This window comes from Chelonia mydas, chromosome 6 (assembly GCF_015237465.2).
Source record: "Chelonia mydas isolate rCheMyd1 chromosome 6, rCheMyd1.pri.v2, whole genome shotgun sequence".
In the NCBI taxonomy this organism is placed as follows: Eukaryota; Metazoa; Chordata; order Testudines; family Cheloniidae; genus Chelonia; species Chelonia mydas.
Genome location: NC_051246.2, coordinates 83,721,342 through 83,746,824, shown reverse-complemented (window position 1 = coordinate 83,746,824; position 25,483 = coordinate 83,721,342). Strand labels below are relative to the sequence as shown.

The window sequence follows — 25,483 nt, the reverse complement described above, 5'->3', positions numbered from 1 at the left end:
TGACTACGTAAGTAGGATTAGAGCTGATCCCTACTTGGATAGGAAACCTATCTAGCTACTGCAAGAAGTGGTGATGACAGCTGCGTAAGATGAGCTTTTTTTCTTTTTTCTTTTCTTTTCTTTTTTGCCAGAAGGGCAACAGGGGATGAATCACTTGATGATGACCTGTTCTGTTCATTCCCTCTGGGATACCTGGCATTGGCCACTGTTGGAAGACAGGATACTGGGCTAGATGGACCTTTGGTCTGATCCAGTATGGCTATTCTTATGCTTTGAACGTAATTTTCGAATTATTTTAGGAAAGAAAAATGTAAAAAATTCTATTATGTGCAACTGAAACCCTCATCATGTGTCATTAAGGTTTACAACCTTTAGCTTTGCAACAGACTGCTACCACTTGAGTTACAAGACCAAATACATTGGCTGGCAACAGGAAAAAGCCGTTATTCCAGAGAAGGGATGGATTGCTGAGTCCAGATGCTGAGTTCTAGGGGTCGTTGGTGTTGCGGGAGCTCAGCCAGGTAGATCTAGTATGTGTGTACGCACGTGCACACATAAGAGAGACTTTATCACTCTCTTCACCCTCCTGCCTTGGGAGTTGGGGGAGCTCCTACCCCATAGATACCACATGGGACTGCAGAGCACTTATGGGGGAGGCTGGCCCAGTTTTTTCTTCACGTGGGTATGGGTCACTGGAATCATGTGCTGGCACCTTCAAAGCACTCCAAGTACAGTAACTGCTACTGCTGCTTTGGTGATGGCAGCATGAACCCAACCTTAGGAAGTCAGTGTTAACAAGTTTTGGCATACTGCCAAAACTTTCATGAAGACTGCAAGTGAAAGAAAGGAAAAGGTGACTTCTCGTAGTTTGTATCTCAGTGAAGCTGAACTAAACTTCATAGGACAAAAAGGCACTTCTCTAGTCCAAGGGCATTTCTCTTGCTGAATATCAAAGATTTGCTGCAAACAACAGGTACGAGAACTACCCAAAAGAAAAGGCAGCAAGAATCCTTTATAATGGAAAGTGTTAGGCAACCTAAATACAGACATTGTTACTAGCTCCCCCTATAATATAGAAGCACTAGCAATAATCCCCACTAGCTTCCACCAAACCTTCATTTATTTAGGGAAACAACTATTTCCAGAACAGCAAGCCCAATTAAAGTCCCTGTGCAGGTGAATTTCCACAGTTATTGGAAATACCCATTTCTGTAAAAATCAGTCTCTGACCATTGTTATGTCCAACTATATTCACTTGTTCTCAAGGCTCTAAGCTGTGGCCCTCAAGCGCAACTGTTCTAAAAAAAAAATAAAAAAAAAAAAAATGGGTATTTGACTACAAATTGAAAATGTATCTTCTGAGCCATGCTGTGTATTTTTAAAATAGAAGTGTTTGAATCAGACCTATCACTACAGAGAGGAGGAAGACTACACCATCTTCTGCCACTTTTCTCTGCAGCCTGGGGAGCAGTTCTGGTATGAACTGGGAGTTCTCTGAAGAGCAGCTGTGCCTTCCCTGATGAAGCTGCTCAGCAGCTCCCCTGCTGGCTGGCTGCTCCATTGCAAGGCAGGGAAGAGAAAGCAGCTCTGGTTTCTCCTTTGTCTGCTTTCCTGCGGAGCGGTAGGAACCTGAGGAAGAGTAGGACAGGTGCTCAACTAGCTTTGCCTGAGCCTACGGAAGCACCACCTAACAAAGGATGTCTCCCTTCCCTCCCACAGTCTCATACAGCAGCCCAGGAGAAGAGAAAAAAGAGAAGCTGAGAACCCAACAACCAGTTAAAGCTCCCAGACTCTCTACTCTCAGGTTAGGGGCTGCTTGAATTTGCACCAGATAGCAATGGTTTCTTAAGGAACTATATGACAACTAGGGCTAGCTAGAGTGCAACATGCTCCACCCACTCTCCCCCCCTCTGTATCCAGAGCAAAAAGGGCACAGGAGGAATATTTCTGTAAATTCATGCACATAAATCCTGAGGCAAATTTTGCCCTCAGTTATATCACTGTAAATCTGAGATAATTCCACTGAAGTTATTTGTCAATTACTCAGGATTAACTCTAGTGTAACAGAGCAGAATTTGACTGCTGGCTTTTAACCTCTTGATCCTTATTGCAGTTCCAACCTAATATCCTAAATGAAAAATGTGCTGAGTCAGAACACACAAATATAATTTAAGAAATCACAGAAATACAATTCTACATCATCCCATCACACTCCTTGATAGTCTCCCATGAAATCTTCCAATTTATGTGGAGACATGAAAAACAATTATCTTAGACATTTGCAGCTTTTCTAGTCTACCCTGTATGTTCACTTTGTCGCCATATGTTTGACTACATTTCTCTCTGCGGCATCTAAACTCCACACACCTTTAAAAATGCAATTTCCCCCCACTAACAGAAGGTGTCTGGTAAGCAGAAGAATTTTCAATAAGACATGAAACCTTTATCTAATTAAAAAAATGCTTTAGTGTTGAATTTGGCATCAAGAATAATGTGTTAGCTGGCATCCCAGCTGAGACTGATTTGTATCATTGTAGTATGTCAAAAATGAACAGAATAATCCATTAAGAGTATTTGGTTGATGCTCAACTTTACTTTTTTTTTAAATAAAATGATATTCATCGTTTCAAGGATCAGATGGCATATACAGGCACGCTTATCAATCATAAAAATATGGTCACAGTTCTCAACTCATTTTAAACTCACACTGAACACAAGTTCTTCTTTCAATCCATGAGTAGTTTTAAACTGTTTGGTAAGGTGACTGATCGAAATAGGTTACTACAATAAAGCAAACCCACTAGTAGCGACTTAAATATACCTTTTAGACTCCAAAAATGTAACATCAGCAGCAATGGTACAGGGACATATACTCCCTTCAAAAGCTTAAGCTAAGGATTTTTAAATGTGAAGTTGATGCTAATGAAAGAAGTCAGACTGAAACCCTGGTGAAGGAAGTTCTTGATTGATGCACACAACAGGTCTATAGCCTGAGTAGCAGCAGTGCAAACTTCCCTGCACTGCTAATGTGTCAACTTCCGGCCAATATGTCCCAACCTTGAACCTAGAAGGGGGTCAAAAATCTAGGGGTGAAAGAGTAGTTAAATCTCCATGCATACTCAACGGCTGGCCTGTCAAGACTGCCATTACAAGGGTGTCAAGTAGTGTAGTGTTTTTTGTGATGCTGATACTTGTTCACTTGAAACTGGAACGAAATCAAATTAAATTTCATAAACTTCTGGATAACTATAGATGCTACTAACCACCCTGTGACATATGTTGTAGATATGCCCTATCAATCCCTCAAGACATCCACTTCCCCATGAACTGACAGTTCTCAAAAGTGCTGATATAAAGCAGATAGTGCTTACTTCATTTAAGCATAACAGCTGCTCATTCGTTTGGATGCATGCAGACACACTAGAGGGCAGGAGTAATCTTCTGGACTCTGACAACAGGCAGAGACAAAGGAGAGATCCTGATGTGCAGTGGGACTAACAGTCAGGATGAGGCAAGAAATGACTGGCCAGGGCCCTCTGGTAACTTAAAATTATGTATTTCAGCTTTCTGATCTATTTAATTATTGTAATTTATACGCTATCATTGATAGGAATGCATCCGACGAAGTGAGCTGTAGCTCACGAAAGCTTATGCTCAAATAAATTGGTTAGTCTCTAAGGTGCCACTAGTACTCCTTTTCTTTTTGTCATTGATAACATAAATAATTTTAAATTTTGTTTTCCTTTTCTCTTCCTGGGAGAGGCCTGGACCCGCATCAGTATGGCAGAAGCTGTGCTACTTGAATATCACTCTGAGTTGCCATTTACACAGCGGTCTTTAAATTATGACTCCAGGGAACAACCAAAGATGACTTTGAGCAGTATTGCACCACCACTTGGTAAAACAAGACATTTTTCACTTTACATTCATCATCTTTGCATACAGCACTGTCTATACTTTTAGTGGAAACTTTCCCAGTGCATACTTAAGCTATTTTTTTATTTCCAATAGAAGGAGTTTAGATGTTATTCCAACAGCAAACTGTGGAATAACAAGTTTCACTTTTGTTACTTATTCATTCTTTAGGGTATATTGATAATGGTATTTGTGTTTTCAATTCATTATTTTTCCAGGTTCTTGTATAATCAAGAAGAAGAAAAAACACACCAGCAAGTCCTGACACAAATCACAGAGCAAGAGATTAGTTATATAGGAGAAGCACTGAAATAATCAAGTATCAGGGGGTAGCCGTGTTAGTCTGTACCCACAAAAACAACAAGGAGTCCGGTGGCACCTTAAAGACTAACATTTATTTGGACATAAGCTTTCGTGGGTAAAAAACCACTTCTTCAGATGCAATAACTGAAATAATGATACAAGTAACAAAGTGGGTGGTATATATTTTGTATGAATTCTGTACTGTTAAGGTGTTGCCATGCAGTTAAATATACTACATAGATGTCTTTTTGATGCTTATAATTTTCCTTAACTAAGTTTTCACAAATTATTTATTGCTGGAGCTACTTGTAGAAATTTTTCCACTATGAATTATAATGCTTGCTTTGAGAAATACTCAGTGATAAAGAAGGGCATAATACGGTACACAGTACATTGTATCAGAGACCAATAAAACCAGTACTGGTGCTAGATTATGTTGAAAATAAGAAAGCAGTGATGAGCAATTTGATTTCCAATAATGCTTATGTGGATAGTTCCAAAAAAGTTATTAACATCTCCACTTCCACCACATCATTACCAATAAAGGTTAGAATCAGCTATACGCAATATTTAGAGTAGTGGGTGTAAGTAACGCAGTGTTTACACAGACACTGCGTCACCCTAACTATACCGACATAAGCCTTATGCCTCTTGTGTAGGACGAGTTATTACGTTGGTGTAGTAGGGCACTTACATTGTGGGAGAAAGGCTGTAGCATGTAGCTGGGCAGAGACAGGCTCCACCTTACGAAGAGAGGGAAGAGGATCTTTGCCAGCAGGCTGGCTAACCTAGTGAGGAGGGCTTTAAACTAGGTTCACCGGGGGAAGGAGACCAAAGCCCTGAGGTAAGTGGGAAAGCGGGATACCGGGAGGAAGCACAGGCAGGAATGTCTGTGAGGGGAGGGCTCCTGCCTCATACTGGGAATGAGGGGCGATCAACAGGTTATCTCAAGTGCTTATATATGAATGCACAAAGCCTTGGAAACAAGCAGGGAGAACTGGAGGTCCTGGTGATGTCAAGGAACTATGACGTGATCGGAATAACAGAGACTTGGTGGGATAACTCACATGACTGGAGTACTGTCATGGATGGTTATAAACTGTTCAGGAAGGACAGGCAGGGCAGAAAAGGTGGGGGAGTAGCACTGTATGTAAGGGAGCTGTATGACTGCTCAGAGCTCCGGTACGAAACTGTAGAAAAACCTGAGTGTCTCTGGATTAAGTTTAGAAGTGTGTGCAACAAGAGTGATGTAGTGGTGGGAGTCTGCTATAGACCACCGGACCAGGGGGATGAGGTAGATGAGGCTTTCTTCCGGCAGCTCACGGAAGCTACTAGATCGCACGCCCTGATTCTCATGGGTGACTTTAATTTTCCTGATATCTGCTGGGAGAGCAATACAGCGGTGCATAGACAATCCAGGAAGTTTTTGGAAAGCGTAGGGGACAATTTCCTGGCGCAAATGCTAGAGGAGCCAACTAGGGGGGGCGCTTTTCTTGACCTGCTGCTCACAAACCGGGTAGAATTAGTGGGGGAAGCAAAAGTGGATGGGAATCTGGGAGGCAGTGACCATGAGTTGGTTGAGTTCAGGATCCTGACGCAGGGAAGAAAGGTAAGCAGCAGGATACGGACCCTGGACTTCAGGAAAGCAGACTTCGACTCCCTCAGGGAACGGATGGGTAGGATCCCCTGGGGGACTAACATGAAGGGGAAAGGAGTCCAGGAGAGCTGGCTGTATTTCAAGGAAGCCCTGTTGAGGTTACAGGGACAAACCATCCCGATGAGTCGAAAGAATAGTAAATATGGCAGGCGACCAGCTTGGCTTAACGATGAAATCCTAGCGGATCTTAAACATAAAAAAGAAGCTTACAAGAAGTGGAAGGTTGGACATATGACCAGGGAAGAGTACAAAAATATTGCTCAGGCATGTAGGAATGATATCAGGAGGGCCAAATCGCACCTGGAGCTGCAGCTAGCAAGAGATGTCAAGAGTAACAAGAAGGGTTTCTTCAGGTATGTTGGCAACAAGAAGAAAGCCAAGGAAAGTGTGGGCCCCTTACTGAATGAGGGAGGCAACCTAGTGACAGACGATGTGGAAAAAGCTAATGTACTCAATGCTTTTTTTGCCTCTGTCTTCACTAACAAGGTCAGCTCCCAGACTGCTGCGCTGGGCATCACAAAATGGGGAAGAGATGGCCAGCCCTTTGTAGAGATAGAGGTGGTTAGGGACTATTTAGAAAAGCTGGACGTGCACAAGTCCATGGGGCCGGACGAGTTGCATCCGAGAGTGCTGAAGGAATTGGCGGCTGTGATTGCAGAGCCATTGGCCATTATCTTTGAAAACTCGTGGCGAACGGGGGAAGTCCCAGATGACTGGAAAAAGGCTAATGTAGTGCCAATCTTTAAAAAAGGGAAGAAGGAGGATCCTGGGAACTACAGGCCAGTCAGCCTCACCTCAGTCCCTGGAAAAATCATGGAGCAGGTCCTCAAAGAATCAATCCTGAAGCACTTGCATGAGAGGAAAGTGATCAGGAACAGCCAGCATGGATTCACCAAGGGAAGGTCATGCCTGACTAATCTAATCGCCTTTTATGATGAGATTACTGGTTCTGTGGATGAAGGGAAAGCAGTGGGTGTATTGTTTCTTGACTTTAGCAAAGTTTTGACACTGTCTCCCACAGTATTCTTGTCAGCAAGTTAAGGAAGTATGGGCTGGATGAATGCACTATAAGGTGGGTAGAAAGTTGGCTAGATTGTCGGGCTCAACGGGTAGTGATCAATGGCTCCATGTCTAGTTGGCAGCCGGTGTCAAGTGGAGTGCCCCAGGGGTCGGTCCTGGGGCCGGTTTTGTTCAATATCTTCATAAATGATCTGGAGGATGGTGTGGATTGCACTCTCAGCAAATTTGCGGATGATACTAAACTGGGAGGAGTGGTAGATACGCTGTTGGGGAGGGATAGGATACAGAAGGACCTAGACAAATTGGAGGATTGGGCCAAAAGAAATCTGATGAGGTTCAATAAGGATAAGTGCAGGGTCCTGCACTTAGGACGGAAGAATCCAATGCACCGCTACAGACTAGGGACCGAATGGCTAGGCAGCAGTTCTGCGGAAAAGGACCTAGGGGTGACAGTGGACGAGAAGCTGGATATGAGTCAGCAGTGTGCCCTTGTTGCCAAGAAGGCCAATGGCATTTTGGGATGTATAAGTAGGGGCATAGCGAGCAGATCGAGGGACGTGATCGTTCCCCTCTATTCGACATTGGTGAGGCCTCATCTGGAGTACTGTGTCCAGTTTTGGGCCCCACACTACAAGAAGGATGTGGATAAATTGGAGAGAGTCCAGCGAAGGGCAACAAAAATGATTAGGGGTCTAGAACACATGACTTATGAGGAGAGGCTGAGGGAGCTGGGATTGTTTAGTCTACAGAAGAGAAGAATGAGGGGGGATTTGATAGCTGCTTTCAACTACCTGAAAGGGGGTTCCAAAGAGGATGGCTCTAGACTGTTCTCAATGGTAGCAGATGACAGAACGAGGAGTAATAGTCTCAAGTTGCAGTGGGGGAGGTTTAGATTGGATATTAGGAAAAACTTTTTCACTAAGAGGGTGGTGAAACACTGGAATGCGTTACCTAGGGAGGTGGTAGAATCTCCTTCCTTAGAGGTTTTTAAGGTCAGGCTTGACAAAGCCCTGGCTGGGATGATTTAACTGGGACTTGGTCCTGCTTCGAGCAGGGGGTTGGACTAGATGACCTTCTGAGGTCCCTTCCAACCCTGATATTCTATGATTCTATGATAGACAATGACATAATTAGATCGACATAAGCTGCCTTATGTTGACCTGTGTAGTGTAGACCAGCCCTAAGATTCTGTATCAAGGTATGAATCACCAGCAGAGGTGAAGAAGTCAGTTTTCTTTGAGACTACAGATATTTATTCACCTCTCTGTCAGATATAAATTAAGCATTGTAAGCTAACACAGTGAATGCCAATTTACATGCAAAGTCATCAAAGAGATGTGAAGTGAACAGGGAAGTAGTGCACAGGAAAAAATAAGCCACGGGTGTCTATCTTCAGTGATGGAGAATTCACACGACTCTCGGTAAAATTGTTCTAATGGTTAACTACTTTCACTATTAAAAATGTATGTCTTATTTCCAGTGTGAATTTGTTTTCTAGCTTCAACTTCCAGCCACTGCTAGGCTGGAAAACTCATTATTAATATTTGTTCCCACGTAGGTATTTATACTTAATTTACCTCTAGCACTAATCAATTTCTCATAAGTACAGTTTCTTCCTCTTCCTTTAGTTTAAATAAAATGTTGTTTCAAGATCTCCTATTGGAGTGGGTTTTTTTCTGTTCATAAGATGTTTTACTGTAAGTGATTTCTAAAGAAATAAGATAGTCCTTGGTCACACCCCTTAAGGTTTTCCACTGACTGCCCTGCAAAGTTTGGGGTAATTTGTGTTCAAAATATGAATGATGTTTATAACTTTCTACCCGTAACTTGTGTTCAAGTCTTAGATTTACTGATACTTGAATATTTACTGGAGTGTGGTCAGACCAAATTATAGGACCTAATTTAACTTATGGGACTGACGAAGAATTTGAGACTACTCTTTTGAGTAGAGATAATGGTAATGGAGTGTAAAATAAGAAGTACACTCTTTGGCGCTTGAGTAAATTTCTCCAAAGCATCCAAAGAGAAATTAACCTCCTCTAAAAAGAGGAGCATGAAGAGAGCAACTGAAATCTGTTTCGGGAAAGTTTTCCAGCAGGCTTAAACCCTTACCCCTAGAAGTGCGAGGAAAAGTTGGACAAGATCCCTATATAAGCATTAGTCATTTCAGGATTCTGGAGTCCAGCCAATGTTTACAAGTAAACCACTTAAACCATTCAGAAACATGCACAGAGCCAGTTGGGAGTGAGTTGTGGGGCATATTAATTGAAGAAAACTATTTTTTTAAATTTTTCATTAATTCCTTTCTCATAACAGAGAACAACTAAAACTATTAGTTACTTTTGTGGTGAAAGTTGTTGGATGGGATTGTTCACATGGTTTTTGTACATGAAGAAACCTTTAGCTTTTATAAATTTCATTCATTATAAGAGAAATTTTTCTTCATAGATTTACACGTGAACAAGCAGGTTACAATAAGGCATAGCAGACTTCATAGCTTAGTAGTTTACCGTCAGCTTCCCACAGAGGCTTCCATTTTCTAGGAAGAGAAATCCTGAAATAGGAGAGTTCTTTTCTCTCTTTGGAGGTGGGTTCCCCCCCACACCATGAAAGCTGAGGTACTTCAATAGGATTGGCTTGAGTCTGTCTCCCAGTCAGGACTCTCTCAGCCCTTATCCATTATCAGAGACGAAGAGAAGCTAAGGTTTCTTTAACATAACAAAATATATTGCACCTCATTTATTTACCTGTATGTATATCCAACAATACGCACACTGGAACAGTGGTAAAAATTCTCAAGATCATAAATTCTGTTTTGCAGTAACTTTTTTCTCTTCTCTCTCATGCAATAAAGTATTGATGCAGTTTAGACACAGCTTCTGGTTGTCAATTCAGATATTGGCTTTGTACTGAAATTATATCTGCACACTTTATGTTATTGTGCCTTTTTTATGTATTTAAAAATCTTGGAAATTTTAACAAATTATCTCTAAGAGTAGGCTGCCATGAGCTGGAACTACTTTTCTGTGACTGATATTGGGGGAAACTTTTGGTGCTCATGCAACCTATCCTACACTGCACTCCCGAACACCTGCAAAATTCCCTCAAGTGTGGAAGCTGGAGCAGGAGCCATTTGATTTTGCCAATGGGGCCACTCAATTCATTAAAAGGATTGGGATCTACCATTTGACTAGGGGAATTGCCAACTCTCTTCAAAAAACTTCCATGAAGAACCTCTCCCTTCTGGAGAAAGGGCACACTGGAGGAGAAAAGGAGAAAATTTTCAATGAGAAAAAGAAAACTAACTGGAATAAATTTCCCAGGGGAAAAAATTCCTTGCTAAAGACTAACAGAAAGCAATAGGAAACAACAGCTCCCTTCATGAAGTCAAAGATAGTGAAGAGCGGGTGGTCAGTTCTGCAAACATGCCCGCAGGAGGAATTTTTCTTGATGGAGGAGACAAACAGACAAAAGATTCTGCCTCTGTTCTCCTGAGTCATACAGAAAGATCCATGACTAATGATATATGTTAAGTACAGTGGATTAATCCCAAGAAAAGCTGTGATTTTAAGGAAGTAAATCAGTTGGGAATGGTCAATATCTTCTATATAGAAATAGCCAGTTATGATTACTAATAATTTTAAGGGGTTTTAGCGATTGTACTTTTTCGGCTGGTGAGGTAAAAATTTTTTTTTACTTGTCTTAGAATAGTGAAATAGCTTTATTGTGTATAGTGGAGTAAGAAAGGAGTTAGAATAGTTTTACAAGCTAAGGGCCACATTCTACTATCAACCCATAAAAAAACTCCCCCACTGAAGTTAACATATAGAAATTGATACTAAGATATGACCTCACATTAACACATTAGTAAAACGTCATAGGTGGGTACATTTTGTTTTCAAGTGGCAATTTAATACATTCTAGTATTCAGAATAAAAATACATTAATATTGTCAAACATAGGTATAAAATAAAGCTTTAAATAAAATTCCCAGAATAGTATGTAAGAGCAAATCCATAATTTTATTCTTAACGCTATTAACTTCAGGCTACATTTCTTAGGTCACCAGCCTCCTAAAAACAAAAACAATGTAAAACAAGTCTTCATTTGTTCAAAGCTTCAGCGATAAATATTTGCTAGTCTACTTTGTGAAGAACTGGTGCATTCTTTCCAACTTTACACTAAACAGATATACCAGAAAACTACCAGGACCCTACAGCTGGTGATTAATTTCTGGTTTCCTTTTGGTGTGTCTTAGAAAATGATCCAAGGCAATGGGGAAATCAGCTGTAACTGGACATCAAAATCATGAACACTGAAAATAAAAATTAAACTCCTGAAGTATACTAGCAAACAAAATGTGAGCTACACATTTCTGACAGTACAATAGTTACTAAGGAATTTTCACACTCATTTTCATAAGAAATAAAAACATTTAAATAAATATTTAGAGTAGATTGAAGCTGAAACAAACTCTAATGTACAAAATGGACAAATGTATCTATTTTTAAAATGTAAATATTCTTCTAGCTCATTTAAAAAGTGAATTTTCAGAACAAATTGAGTAGAGCACAGATGTATGTGCTCAATTGCCTAAATAACCTGGCTACAGGGTACATTCACCATTCTGCCCTGTTCTGAAATCTTTGGTACTTCCTGGTTTATTATTTTATTTATTATAATTTATACAGAGCCCATTACCACAGTATCTAGGTGCACTGGGAATTTTATTAAAGTCAAAACATTTCCAAGGGGGCTAATACCTTACCACTCCCACCTTTATGTACCATAACTTTAAAAGGACAGAGACTAGAAAGGCATTGTCCATAGAAAAATGATTGGGAAAAACAACTCGCAGTTACAGAAATGCCGTATATCAATCTTTATGTCACCAGACTTAGATTTAGGTGAATTCCAGAGACCAACCTCTATCACCTGCATCTTATTTTGACTGGGTTTAAGACAGTCAAACTTAACCCAGGCCTTTATCAATGCCAATTATTTGGAGAGCAAGGAAATGGCTCCTTCTGGATCTAACAAAAAGGACACACACAAAGAAGTGTCGTCAGCAGATTGATGATATTGCATGTCTTTTGTTTCATGATTTGCTCCAGCAGCTGCACATACACAATAAGGCGGTAAGAATACTGAGCTTCTTGAAACCCCACATCTGAGAACCATCTAAGAGGAAAATAAATCATCCATCATCAATCTCTAGGAACTTTCCAACAGGAGGAGAGAGGGGGACCAACCTAAGGTAATTCCTGCCACTCCTGATAAGTCACACAAGTGAGTCAATGGCACCTAATGGAAAATTAGCAAGAACATGTGACTTCTGTCCATTGCCATGAGGGGAAAGTCAACAGAGACTAATGTTACTTCCATTCTACATCCCCCTCTGAAAGCTGGCTTATGTCCAAAGAAGTAGAAGATGTAAGATGCTGCTGGAGCTGGCTTGCCACCACCTTCTCAATTATCTTTCCAAGAAAAGGGAGGTTACTGACAAGACTATCATATAAAAAGTCGACACTGCCAACTGTCATTTTCTATGAAACTACTGTACTGCCTTTCAATTACTGAGTGTGAAAGCTGGCATGCCCGACTCCATGCCAACTATTGCAAGAAAACATATTACAGGTCACCTGGTAGCTGAACCAAATTCAAAGAAACATTAACATTCAAAACAAAAATCAACATAGTGATAACTCATTCATAGACATGATGTTTAAAATAACTTGAATATCATCTTGCACTGAAGAGCTCAAAACACTTGACAAATGTTAGTGGAATTAAGCCTCAAAACATCCTACCCCTTGTGAGGCAGGTAAGTAGTATTGGGTAAAATTTTCTGAAGTGCTTAAGAAACTGCTGCATCCACATGGAACCTTACTGACTTCAGTCGGACTCCATGCAGACACAGGGTCTGCCCAGTCAGAAGTCATAGGATCAGGAACCAAGTGATTCATTCAGCAAGTCTTCGGCAGAAACAGGAATAAAACCAGTTTCCTGATGCCCTGGTTTACACCTTAACCACAAAAGACCATCCTTCCTTACCCCCTCCCTATGTGGTTTACCATATAGTCATGAACTTCTTTCATATCAGCACTTTCAGATGACTAATACAAGTCCATTATATAAACTGTTCTGAGAAAAACCATTAACTAATGACCTAATCTTAGCCTAACTAAAGCACAGCAAAAATATGCTTTAAAATATCATTGTAACGGGCTTCATCCCACATTAAAATTTTAACACTAGAATTTAGCCATCACAGATAAATGAACTAAATCTGTGAGCAATTTTGACCCAAGATTGTCATAATACATTTATTTCACCCTGTTGTGCATACACACTGAAATTAAAGTTCCTCCCACGGTTATATCTTGCAAGACCAAATGATGTCATACAATGTGTAACTCTTTCCAAGGTATTATTTTTGAAAAGACATGCGATTCTGATCTATTTCTCCAGTTTTAAGTAATGTCAACCGTATTGTAGTTTGACAGAGATAAGATGATTTATAAAGGAGTTCTATATTTTTTTAACAGACAGCAGGGATACCTTTATATGCTCCAAAACAGCAGTTGCAACATTTGTATGAAGATCGATGAGCCTTTTCTTTTCAAGTAGTTCTGGAAGAGAGCTGAAAAAATTAAATATAAAGTAAAACACTGAGTTTCACATTCTAGTGGAATTGTTCATTCACTATAATAAATCCATAAAATTATGAGAAGCAATGGTGAAGGTTACAAACTGAAAAACAAAGGAGTCAGGAAACACAAGAGTTAAGGTTCTCATAGAAACATTTACAGTATATTCAATGTGGGTAATTTAAGTATCTGTAGTTTAGTGATAGAAAACAACTAACGTATATACAGTATGGGGAAAGTAATGCACCTAAATGTAAATGTATACAACTAGGAACAAAGAATACAGACCATACTAATAAGATGGGGGGACACTAGTCCAAGAAGCAGTTACTCTGAAAAAGATTTTTGGGCACAGGATAATCAGCTGAACATGAGATTCCAGTGTGATGCTATGGCCAAAAGGGCTAAAGGCTTCCTCGGATGCATAACTAGGGGTATCCCAAGTAGGCGTAGAGAGATCATATAACCTCTGTATTTGGCACTGATGCAACCACTGCTAGAGTACTGTGTCTAGTTCTGGGGTATGCAATTCAAGAAGGATTGATCAGACACACTGTACTGGTGACTCATAGCCCCATAGGAGGTGCTCGGCACTGTGGCATCTGAATAATCACTTATTAGTGATTATCCTTGATCACAGGGATAACTAATAGAGGTCAGGACCCAATTTATCAATAGGAAGTGGGAAGAGTGTGCAGCCTAGGCACAGGCATAAATTTAGAGGCCTCCTGCAAGTCGAGTGAGCTGCCAACATAGGGAAAGTTTGGCTGCAAAGAGAGAAGGCCAAGGGATAACAATTAGAAAGGCACCAAGTCCCCAAGAAAAGTAACTGAAAGAAGAAACAGAAAAAAACCCAATACACCTAACAAACATACCCTAAATGTAGGCTATATAAAAAAAAAGCCACAAGAGTGAAAAAACAAAAAACAAAACAAAAAATACCACCATAGGTAGAAGATCAGCAGCAGAGTGGGGGCTACCCATTTTAGAGCACTTAGTGCAACATGTATGACTACCTGCCTTGGGAGCAGGTGGTGTATGTACACGTGCCGTGCGAGCAATTCACATCCATTAGAGACAGAGTATGGGCTCCTGAGGCCAGAGTGGCTGAACTGGAGGACAATGAGAGACGGTGGGGTACACAGAAGAGACTTTTAGAGACAAAGTAGGGTGGTCCCACCTCCTGTCCAACAGCCCCTATGCTGTTAAGGAGGATGAAAGTCTTGGGGCAGGAGAGCATCAAGCTGGAGTAGAAGGAAACAATCCCATAGTTGGGACCCACCTTCCAGATGATGTCATGATACCCTCTTGCACTGAGGATATCCCTCCGGGGGGCAGGGGCTTACTAGGAAGAGACAGGCAATAGTAGTGGGGATTTGATTACTAGAAACAGATTATGATAACCAGGAGAACTGCATGGTAAATTGCCAGCTGGATGTAAAGACAGCAGATCTCACGAGATATTAAGACGGCCCTGTAGGTAGTGCTGGGGAGCAACTGGTGGTTGTGCTACATGTAAGTATCAATGAATTGGGAAAGCTAGGAGAGAGGTACTGGAGGGCAAATTTAGGCTGCTAGGTAACAGATCAAAGTCCAGGACCACCATGGTGGCATTTTCTGAATTACTTCCATTTCCACATGTGGGGCCAGTAAGACAGGCAGGACTGCAAGGTCTCAATGCATGAATGAGATGATGGTACAAGGAGGAGGGATTTAGGTTTATTAAGAACTGGGGAACATTTGGGTAAGGAGTAGCCTATACAGGAGAGATTGGCTCCACATAAAAAAAACCGGAACCAGACTGCTGGCATGTAAAATTAAAAAGGCTGTAGTGGATTTTTTAAACCAAGGGCTGGGGGAAAGCTGACACGTGCATAGTAGTACACTGTTCAGGCAGACAGTGGAGTGGAGGAAGATCTAACTCTGGAAGGAGAAAGCAGTAAAGAAAGATTTTCTAGATGGGAGCCCAAAATGGCCAAGATTGCATGCTATAATAGTACAGGGCTGGAGGACATGGGGGTAGAAACCAAAAAGAATGTTTCCCACAGGAACCCTGACATGTCCTTGGAAAGATGATCCCTGGGCTCCCTATCAGATCATACAACTCCCAAGAGAACAAAGTATATGGGTGGCAGATATCTTCCGACTATGTTTTGAAGAGATGGAAGAAAATGAACACTCTAATAGCGAAGTCACACTATTCAGGTGTTTTAGGGCCCTTCCGAAATCCAGTCACAGTTTCAATTCCAGAACTCATCGGTCCAGAGGCAGAAGCACTTAAAATGGCAGATAAGGATAGCAGGGGTGACTCTAGCTGTGTCATCACCATAAGATGACTCAGTGCAGGAAACATCTTCAGTATTCAGAAAGTCTGCACCAGAGACATCTGAACCATGAAGGTCGGTGGCCGAGTCATGGGCTCAGAGATGATTGCTAGCAAGTGTTACAGTATTGACACTGGTACTGAGGAGTTATTACTGGGGAAAATATGGACCATCGGTACTCTGTGACCAGTTAACACATCACAGGGATCCAGTCAGGGCTGCAAACTGCTTTTCCATTGAGGGGCATGAGCCAACAGAGAGACATGGCTCATCTTACTAGGCACTAGGGAGGGTGACCTTTGTCTATGCTTACCCTGGGAACTCTGTTCCTTCCCACCCCTTCCTGACAACAACTGGGCGTAGACTCAGTGACCAAGGGGTTCAATGTCTTTGATGAAGAATGAACACAGAGACTTGGTGTACGGCTGCATCTCACCAGAACATTAGCCAAGAGCAAATGAGCCAGCTTGACAGGATTTTTAGCTTCAGACTCTGAAGAGGCCCTTTTTGATAGCTCCAGAAGAAAGCTTGAAAAGGGCTATCAGGCCTTTCTGCATTCTTTTGGAAAAGGAGAGACAGATTAAACATTTGTCAGAGATGTGTCCCTCACTGAGACAAAACAGACACCTGGAGTATTCATCATGGTGTAAGTACGGACCATAGTTTCAGGTGGTACCTGTGGGTACTTGGTGACCAGCCATTGCACCAGAGGGACACAATATGGGCCATAAGGCCATATACTAGCCTTGCAAGAGGGATACGTTTAAAATGTCAGGGTTTTGGCTCAGCCATACTGGGTCAGACCAATGGTCCATCTAGCCCACTATCCTGTCTTCCGACAGTGGCCAATGCCAGAAGTTTCAGAGGGAATGAAAAGAACAGGGCAATCACCAAGTGATCCATCCCCTGTTGTCCACTCCCAGCATCTGACAGTCAGAGGCTTAATGACAGCCAGAGCATGGGGTTGTATCCCTGACCATCTTGGCTAATAGTCATTGATGGACCTATCATCCCATGACCTTAACTAATTCTTTTATTAAACCAGTTATAGTTTGACCTTTACAACATCCCATTGCAATGAGTTCCATAGATTAGCTGTGCATTGTGTGGAAAAAGTACTTCCTCATGTTTGTATTAAACCTGCTGCCTATTAATTTCACTGGGTGACCCCTGGTTCTTACATGACATGAAGGAGTAAATAATCCCCTATTCACTTTCTTCACGCCATTCATGATTTCATAGACCTCTGTCATATCCCTCCTTAGTCATCTCGTTTCCAAACTGATTAGTGCTAGTCATTTTAATCTCTCTTCAGATGGAAGCTGTTCCCATACCCTTAATCATTTTTGTTGCACGTCTTGGTAACTTTTCCATTTCTAATATATATTTTTTGAGATGGGGTGACCCAATTTGGATACATACAAATTGCATACAGTATTCAAGGTGTGGACGTACCATGGATTTCTATAGTGGCATTATGATATTTACTGTCTTATCTATCCCTTTCCTAATGGCTCCTAAAATTGTTAGCTTTTTTGACTGCTGCTGCACACTGAGTGGATATTTTCAGAAAACTATCCACAAGGACTCCAATATCTCTTTCTTGAGTGGTAACAGATAATTTAGATCCCATAATTTTGTATGTATAGTTGGGATTATATTTACTTTGCATTTGTCAACATTCAATTTCAATTGCCATTTTGTTGCTCATTCAAGTAATTTTGTGAGCTCCCTTTGTATCTCTTTGTCTCAGCTTTGGACGTAACTATCTTGTGTACTTTTGTATTGTCTGCAAACTTTGCCACCTCACTGTTTAGCCCTTTTTCCAGATCATTTATGAATGTATTGAACAGCAATGGGCCCAGTACAGATCCGTGGGGGACAGAGCTATTTACCTCTCTCCCCTCTGAAAACTGGCCATTTATTCCTACCCTTAGTTTCTTGTCTTTTAACCAGTTACTGATCCATGACAGGACCATCCCTCTTATCCCATGACTGCTTACTTTGTTTAAGAGCCTTTGGTGAGGGACCTTGTCAAAGTTAGTATTTTTGCAATTTCGTATTTGAGTTCCTTCAAAACTCTTGGGTGAATACCATCTGGTTTTGGTGACTTATTACTGTTTAATATATCAATTTGTTCCCAAACTTCCTCTACAGACACCTCAATCTGGAATAGCCTCTCAGATCTGTCACCTAAAAAGAATGTCTCAGCTGTGGGAAACTACCTCACATCCTCTGCAGTGAAGACTGATTCATTTAAAAAGAATTAATTTAACTTCTCTGCAATGGCCTTGTCTTCCTTGAGTGCTCCTTTAGCATCTTGATTACCCATTGGCCCTACTGATTGTTTAGCGGGCTTCCTGTTTCTAATGTACTTAAAACATATTTTGCTGTTAGTTTTTGAGTCTTTTTCCTAGCTGCTCTTCAAATTCTTTTTTTGGCCTGCCTAATTATACTTTTACACTTGACTTACCAGAGTTTATTCTTCTTTCTGTTTTCCTCAGTAGGATTTGACTTCCAATTTTTATATGCCTTTTTGCCTCTAACTGCTTCTTTTACTCTGTTGTTGAGCCATGGTGCCATTTTTTGGGTCCTCTTATTATTCTTTTTAATTTGGGGTATACATTTAGTTTCAGCCTCTCTTATGGTGGTTTTTAAAAAGTTTCTATGCAGCTTGCAGGCATTTCACTCGTGACTGTTCCTTTTAATTCCTGTTTAACTATCTTCCTCACGTTTGTGTAGTTCCCCTTTCTGAAGTTAAATGCTACTATGGTAGGCTTTTTGGTTTTCTCCCTCAACCACAAGGATTTTAAAATTAATTATATCATGGTAGCTACCAAGAAGTTCAGCTATATTCATCTCCTGGACCAGATCCTGTGCACCACTTAGGATTAAATCAAAAATTGTCTCTCCCCTTGGGGGTTCCAGGTCTAGCTGCATCAACAAGCAGTCATTAATGGTATCTAAAATCCTTATTTCTGCATCCCTTCCCGAGGTGACATGTACACAGTCGATTTGGGGTAGTTGAAATCCCCCATTATTGTTGAGTCCTCTATTTTTATAGCCTCTCTAGTCTTCCTGAGTGTCTAAGTACCCGTTACATGGGGTAACTTCACACCTAAACGGAATTCCTAGTGATTAATCTTATCATTTTGCCAATGAGTGTTAAACTACAACAACTGTAAATTAATGCTAACTACACTAATTATTCAAGTATAATAAACTAGCCTAACAACTAGTCTCACAGTATGAAGAGTAAAGTGCGTGGTTCGGTGTCACCCCTATAGGTGGTAAAAAGGAAGTTAAGGAACTGAGGGGCAGTTGGGCCCACTCCACACCTTTAGTCCTTGGATGGGGGTGTGGCATGTGACGACATCTAGTCCCAATGGGTTCTGCTGGCCAGTAGAATCCAATCTCACACGAATGGACTGCATGTGCACCAGAAGCAGAATCCATGCAGACAATCACTGAAAGAACAATCTCCTCCAAAGTCTATTTTTTGAGGTTTTGCCATACTGGGCAACAAACATCTAAATTCTTGCTTAACATTCCAATTGATATTTTGAAAGTTGGTAAAATCATCAGGAGATATTAAAATCAGAACAGCGGAAAATATACCTAATGGAAAGCTATTTTATCTACACTACTAGTGCTTTATTAATTACTTACCTAACAGCTGAAGTTAGCTTAGCTGTATTATCAGAAAGCATACTTATTGCTCCTTCATCCTCCCCTTCAATTCCCTGTGGAAAGAGTTTCATTAAGGTACATCCATGTATACTGGAGACACAAAACCATATTTGTAAATATGGTTAATTTATTTCTTCTCTATTTTCTCACACTGACAGTGTCGGGAGAATAATACTTCTACTACGCACATCCATAAAGAACTTATTGGCCAAAAAATTTTAATTAAAATTATAAATGAAAAAGTCTAGGAGTTAGAAAAACCACATTGTACAGATGTCATTCGAAACAAAGAGGAAGGTGTTTGGATTTTAGATAATAATTTGAAGAATTTCACAGCTCATGGAGAAGTCCCTCACCACTTTGGATATGGTGGTACAGAAAGAACATTAGCAAGGTGTTTGGATCAAGACCAAAGTCTATTACCACCTTACAACTAATTTAGGAGGGGCTATTTTCAACATGTTTGTCTTCAAACCCGACTCAGACAGATTAAAATTGCTGTGCATTTTTGGAGTGGCTGTTAACATATGAACCTGGTTACCCCACATTACAATATTTTTCAAATACTTAAATAATTAAGTCTCTTATACATATTAAGAGATCAGTGTTGTTAAACTGATTATTTACAACAGCAGTCCTGTAACTCTGTGAGTCACTGAATACTTTTATGAACATATCCTTCTGAGTCTCATTTGGAAATGCTGCATTATCATCACAATAAATTCAGGCACATAATCATGTTTATGTATTTACAATAGTGCATTCACTTCAGAGGATGAAGTGATATTTCACAATGGCCTGAAGTCTTCCACATGCATTATCTTCTTTTATTAATTTAAGTTTTCTAAAAACCTGGTTTTAAAGTATACCTTATCTGGCTGCATGTTAAAATGTTCATTTTCCCTCAAATTCATGACACCCTTTGCCCTATCATCATTTTACATCCAAAGTGCTTCCCTTCCCAGAATGTGACAGTCAAGATAGTGAGAACTGGCATAAGCTAAAGGAGAGGGGGTTACTTACTATAATTGGAAGTTCTTCAGAATGCGTGGTCCCTATGTGGATTCCAGCGTGGGTGCGCATGTGTGCCATGTGCTGAAGCCAGAATTGTTCATAGTAGCATCCATTGAGCTGCGCGTGCATAGTGCATTGCCGTGTGGTGTGTCAGAGGCTTTAGGAGGCTGTGTGGGTTGATGCAGAGAAGCCCGGAGCAGAGGGGAAGGAGGGCAGGATTGGAATCCAGATAGACCACACATCTCAAAGAACCTTCAGTTACAGTAAGTAACCTCTTCTTCTTCGAGTGATGGTCCCTATGTGGATTTCAAGCATCGGAGAGTAGCGAGCAGCGCTCAGGTGGGAGGCCGGCGCAAGTGCTCGAAGAAGTGCGGAGAACAGCATGGCCCACTGCAGCATCCATTGATGTGGTAGAGGCAATGGCATAATGGGTGGTAAAGGTGTCGACCGAGGCCCATGTGGTTGCTCTGCAGATGTCATGCCATGGGACATCTGCCAGGAAGACGGATATAGCAATGTGAGCCCACATGGAGTACAGGAGAGCATGTAGCAGTCCGTGATGCAATAAGAGAGGCGTTGCGACGAAAGGGCGCAGCCACGGCAACGCTCCGCAATGGCAATAAAAAGCCAGGGGAAGGCCCGGAAGTCATGGGTGTGCTGGAAGTAAAAGGCCAACGCTCAGTGAACATCTAGGATGTGAAAAGCACATTCCTGGGAGAGGCATGTGACTTAAGGTAGAAGATAAGGAGGTGCATACACTGATTGAGGTGAAATGGTGAGGGGATTTCGGGGAGGAATTTGGGATGGAGATGTAGGAAGACTGTGTCCTGGTGAAAGACTGTAAAGGGGGGCTCCGCCATCATGGCCACCAGTTCACTAACTCGTCTTGCAGAGGTGAAGGCCACCAAAAAGATCACCTTCATGGAAAGATGGGCAAGGGAGCAGGTTGCGAGTGGCTCAAATGGCAGTTTGGTGAGGGTTGGAGGACGAGGTTACAGTCCCAGGAAGTAGTAGGCTTCCAGATGGTGGGAAAGGCACTGAGAAAGCCGTGAAGGAAACGGGAGGTAATCGGGTGAGTGAAGATGGAGAAACCATCCACAGGAGGAAGGAAAGCACTGAGCACTGCCAGGTGGATGTGGACAGAGGAGTGGGCAAGACCTGACTGCCAAAGATGGAGGAGGTAATCCAGAATGGTGGGAATGGAAACAGAGTCCAACTAGAGCTGGTGGTGCTGTACCCAGGCAGTAAAATGGTGCCATCTCGCTTGATAGATGGACTAGATACAGACCCTAGTAGATGGACGATGACTATGCGTAAGGATGCCACGAATAGGAGAGGAGCATGTGTTGTCTGTGCGTGAGCCCCATCCAAATACCAGGCCATGAGATGGAGAGGACTCCGGATGGGATGATGCAGATGGCCGTGCGCTTGTGTGAGGAGATCTGGAATGTCTGGGAGATGGATTAGAGGACGAACAGAGAGATGGAGGAGATCCGTGTACCAATACTGGTCAGGACAGAAGGGGGCTATAAGAAGATGATTCGCGTGATCGTGCTGCACTTTGCGGAGGACTTGGGGAAGCAGAGGAATAGGCAGGAAGTCATAGTGTAGGCCAGGGATCCAGGGATTGAGGAGGGCATTGCCCTGGGAGCCGAGGCTGAGGGCTCCCCAGAGCAAAAGAGGGGAAGCTTGTGGTTCTCCGGTGTGGCGAAGAGGTCCCAACTTGGCGTGCCCCACAGGCGGAAGAGGGACCAAAGAGTGGGGTAGTGAAGTTCCCATTTGTGACTGGCATGGAAGGAGTGGCTGAGCACGTCAGCCAGGGAGTTGCTGCTGCTGGGGAGGTGAACAGGTCTTCAGCGTGATGTTGTGCCGAGGCACCAGTTCCACAGGAGGATGGCCTCTGTTGAAAGGACTGGGCTCCTCCTTGCTTGTTGATGTAAACAACTGCTGTCATGTTGTCTGACAAAAGTTGCACATGGCGAGATCAAAGGAGGGGCAAGAAAGCCCAGCAGGCAAAGTGGACGACCTGCAGTTGTAAGTTGCTGATATGTATCTGCACCTGCCTGGGTGACCAGAGGCCCTGAGCCATGTGGTTGGCCAGATGAGTGCCCCATCCAATGAGTGAGGCATCTGTCATGACGGTAAAGGGAACGGTGGCTAAGACTGTGGATGGGTTGCACCACCAGGTGAGAACGGGTGGGGGAATGAGGACCTGTTTGTTGAACTGCGGGTTGTAGACAGAGCGGAGCCACAGTTGGAGGCAGCGCAGATCGAGATGGGCGTAGTGTGAAAGAGGTGCAGGCCGCCATACTGTCCAGAAGGGAGAGGCCGTGACGGATGCATGTGTGAGGGCGGTGGCAGAACTGCGCGATAAGGGCGGGGAGACCAGTGAAGCAATCGGAGGGAAGGAAGGGACAGGCCACGACAGAGTCCAGGCGAGCACCTACAAAGGTGAGAGAGCGGTTAGGGGTGATGATCAACTTCTCCTCGTTGATAAAAATTCCTAGGGTGTCAAGGACGGCACACAGGATATGAAGAGTGGTAAGAAGATGGAATAGGAATGATGCTGCGAGGAGCCAATAGTCTAGGTACGGGAACACCGAGTGACCTAGGTGGCGCATGTAAGCTGCCATGACAGCAAAGACCTTTGTGAAGATGCGGGGGGCAGTAGCAATCCCGAAGAGTAGGACCCGGAACTGGTAGTGAGAACAGTTGACCGTGAAGCGGAGGAATTTGCAATGAGCAGGGTGATGTCAATACGGAAATTGTATCAAGAATACAATACGGAAATTGTATCAAGAGCTGTGAACCAGGCTCCATGGGAAAGGGAGGGGATAATGAAAGGGAGGGTGACCACCCGAAAATGGAACTTGCAAATAAATTTGTTCAGAGGTCCAAGATAGGGCAAAAGCCATCCCCTTTCTTTGACATGAGGAAATAGGAGGAATATAAGCCTTGGCCATGGCAGCACTGTAGAATGAGTTCTATAGTGCCCTTCTGGATGAGGGCATCCGCTTCCTCTCAGAGGAAGTGAGAGTGTGATAACATGGCAGGGTGCTCCTGAGGCGGGCAGCGAGGCGGGAAGGAGAGAAATTAGATGAGGTATCCCTGGTAGACAATGTCCAGCACCCAGCCGTTGGTGGTAATCTTGCCCCAGTTGCGAGTGATGAGGCCAAGGCGACCCCCGAAAACCACCCGTGGAGTAGCGAGAGGAGATGGGGGAGGTTCGTGGGTCTTGGAGAAGGAGGCAAAAGGGCTGCTTGAAGGAACCTTGAGGCAGCGTGGAAGTAGAAGGAGTAGCAGTAGTAGAGTAGCGAGGTAATTGGGAATATAGACGATGTTGAGAAGAATATGGTGGGTGCTGGTGGTACGGGCTGGTATGTGGCATAAGGTGGTACTAGAGTCCTTGAGGGAATGGAAGGACTCGTCAGTTTTGTTTCTGAACTTGTGGTTGTCGAAGGGGAGGTTCTCAAGGGTGGTTTGGACCTCTTTTGGGAAGCCACTAGATTGGAGCCAGGAGTCCTGGCAAAGTATGAGCCCAGATGCCAGAGAGCGGGATGCAGTATAGGCAGCATTGACCATGTCCTGGAGAGTGACCCTGGCCACTAACTTGCCTTCATCCAGTTGACATTGGAAGTCCTGCTACCTCTCTGGAGGGAGGAAGGCCTGGAAGTCCATGAGTTTGGAGTACGAAAAGAAGTCATATTTGGCCAGGATGGCCTGGTAGCTGGCAATGTGGAATTGGAGGCCAGCAGAAAAGTAGATCTGGTGTCCCATTCTTGGTGGCCTGACCAGAGGGCTTGGACCGTAGGTGTTGCTGGCAGGTGCGCTTGGTCACGGCTTGGACCACCAGGGAGTTGGGGGGCATGTGGGTGAAAGGAAAGTCTGTGCCCTTAGAGGGCATGAAGTACTGGTGTTCCGCCTGTTTCGGTGTTGGGGCACAGGAGGCTGGGGTGTGCCAGATGGTTTGGGCCGGTTGTAGAAGGGTGTTGTGAACAGGGAGTGCAGTACACGAGGGTCCAGAAGATTGTAAGATGTCTAGGAATTCGACAGGCAGACTGAGGGATGTGGCCATTCACCAAAGTAAGTCCTGGTACGGCATGAGGTTGGCAGGAGGTGAGAGGGAGGAGGGAATGATAGCATCGTCCCAGAGACGAGGAGGTGCCCATATGGACTGGTGCTGGCGAAGGTGCTTGCTGGTGCCGCCAGAGCGGAGACGGCTGAAGGGTCCTCGAAGACAAAGGGAGGGGCTGTGTGCATCAGGGACAGCCAGTGCCATGAGTGAGATGGCATTCCATGCTCATGATAGGGCTTCCAGGCAGCCCAGTAGGGCCAGGCATAGGGGTCACCAGGCAGCGGTGGTGACAAGGTGTAGGGGTACCACGGGTCGGCTGGTGGGGCGTATATTGGAGGGTACAGTTGGCACCAAGGGTCCAGACTGAAGGACCGCACGGGTGAGAACGTGGGGTCTGGGTAGGAGGACCATTTGGACTTGGAAGATGGGTCTGGTAGGGGCAGAGCCAGTGGGACTGTCGGTGCAGGAGGACAGTCCAGGAGCAATAGAGGCACCTGTGTGGAGGGGCCCAGAAGAGAAGGGCAGGGTGGAGCAAAGAAGGATGGAGCAGGAGCAACTTATCCACAGGGGATGGCAGGCGAAGCCCATGTAGGGTAGCATAAACTTAGCCACCAGTGTGTGTGTGTGGGGGTGTAGTGGGGTGGTCACCTGCTCCAGCCTTAAAGAGCTTAAAACAGCCCTGGAGAGGGCTGTGGCTGGGAGCAAGCAGTTCCCAGGCTGATTGGGGAAGTGGGCTCAGCTGCGGCCACACCCCAATCAGGGCTCAGCCGGCCCTTATAAGAGGGCATTGGGCCAGGAGCATACGTCTAGGGAGATGGGCCTGGCTGCTGGGGAA

At 43.3% G+C, this 25,483-nt stretch overlaps 1 protein-coding gene across 8 annotated transcripts in view; it reads right to left on the bottom strand.

The window, feature by feature from the left end:
• Positions 1 to 25,483, bottom strand: part of SCFD1 (sec1 family domain containing 1) — a 144,640-nt gene that overhangs the window by 70,931 nt on the left and 48,226 nt on the right. For 7 of the 8 annotated variants that reach the window (XR_005225547.2, XR_006291402.1, XR_005225546.2 and 4 more), the window contains exons 13-14: positions 19,539 to 19,612; positions 13,457 to 13,538 (exon numbers count right to left, since the gene is read on the bottom strand). Coding sequence is in view for 5 of the 8 variants with exons in the window: in XM_043548068.1 (XP_043404003.1) it covers positions 13,457 to 13,538; positions 19,539 to 19,612 (156 nt within the window). In the remaining 3 variants the exon portion in view is untranslated. The remainder of the gene's footprint in view (positions 1 to 13,456; positions 13,539 to 19,538; positions 19,613 to 25,483) is intronic. The other variant, XM_037900537.2, reaches the window with a different exon arrangement.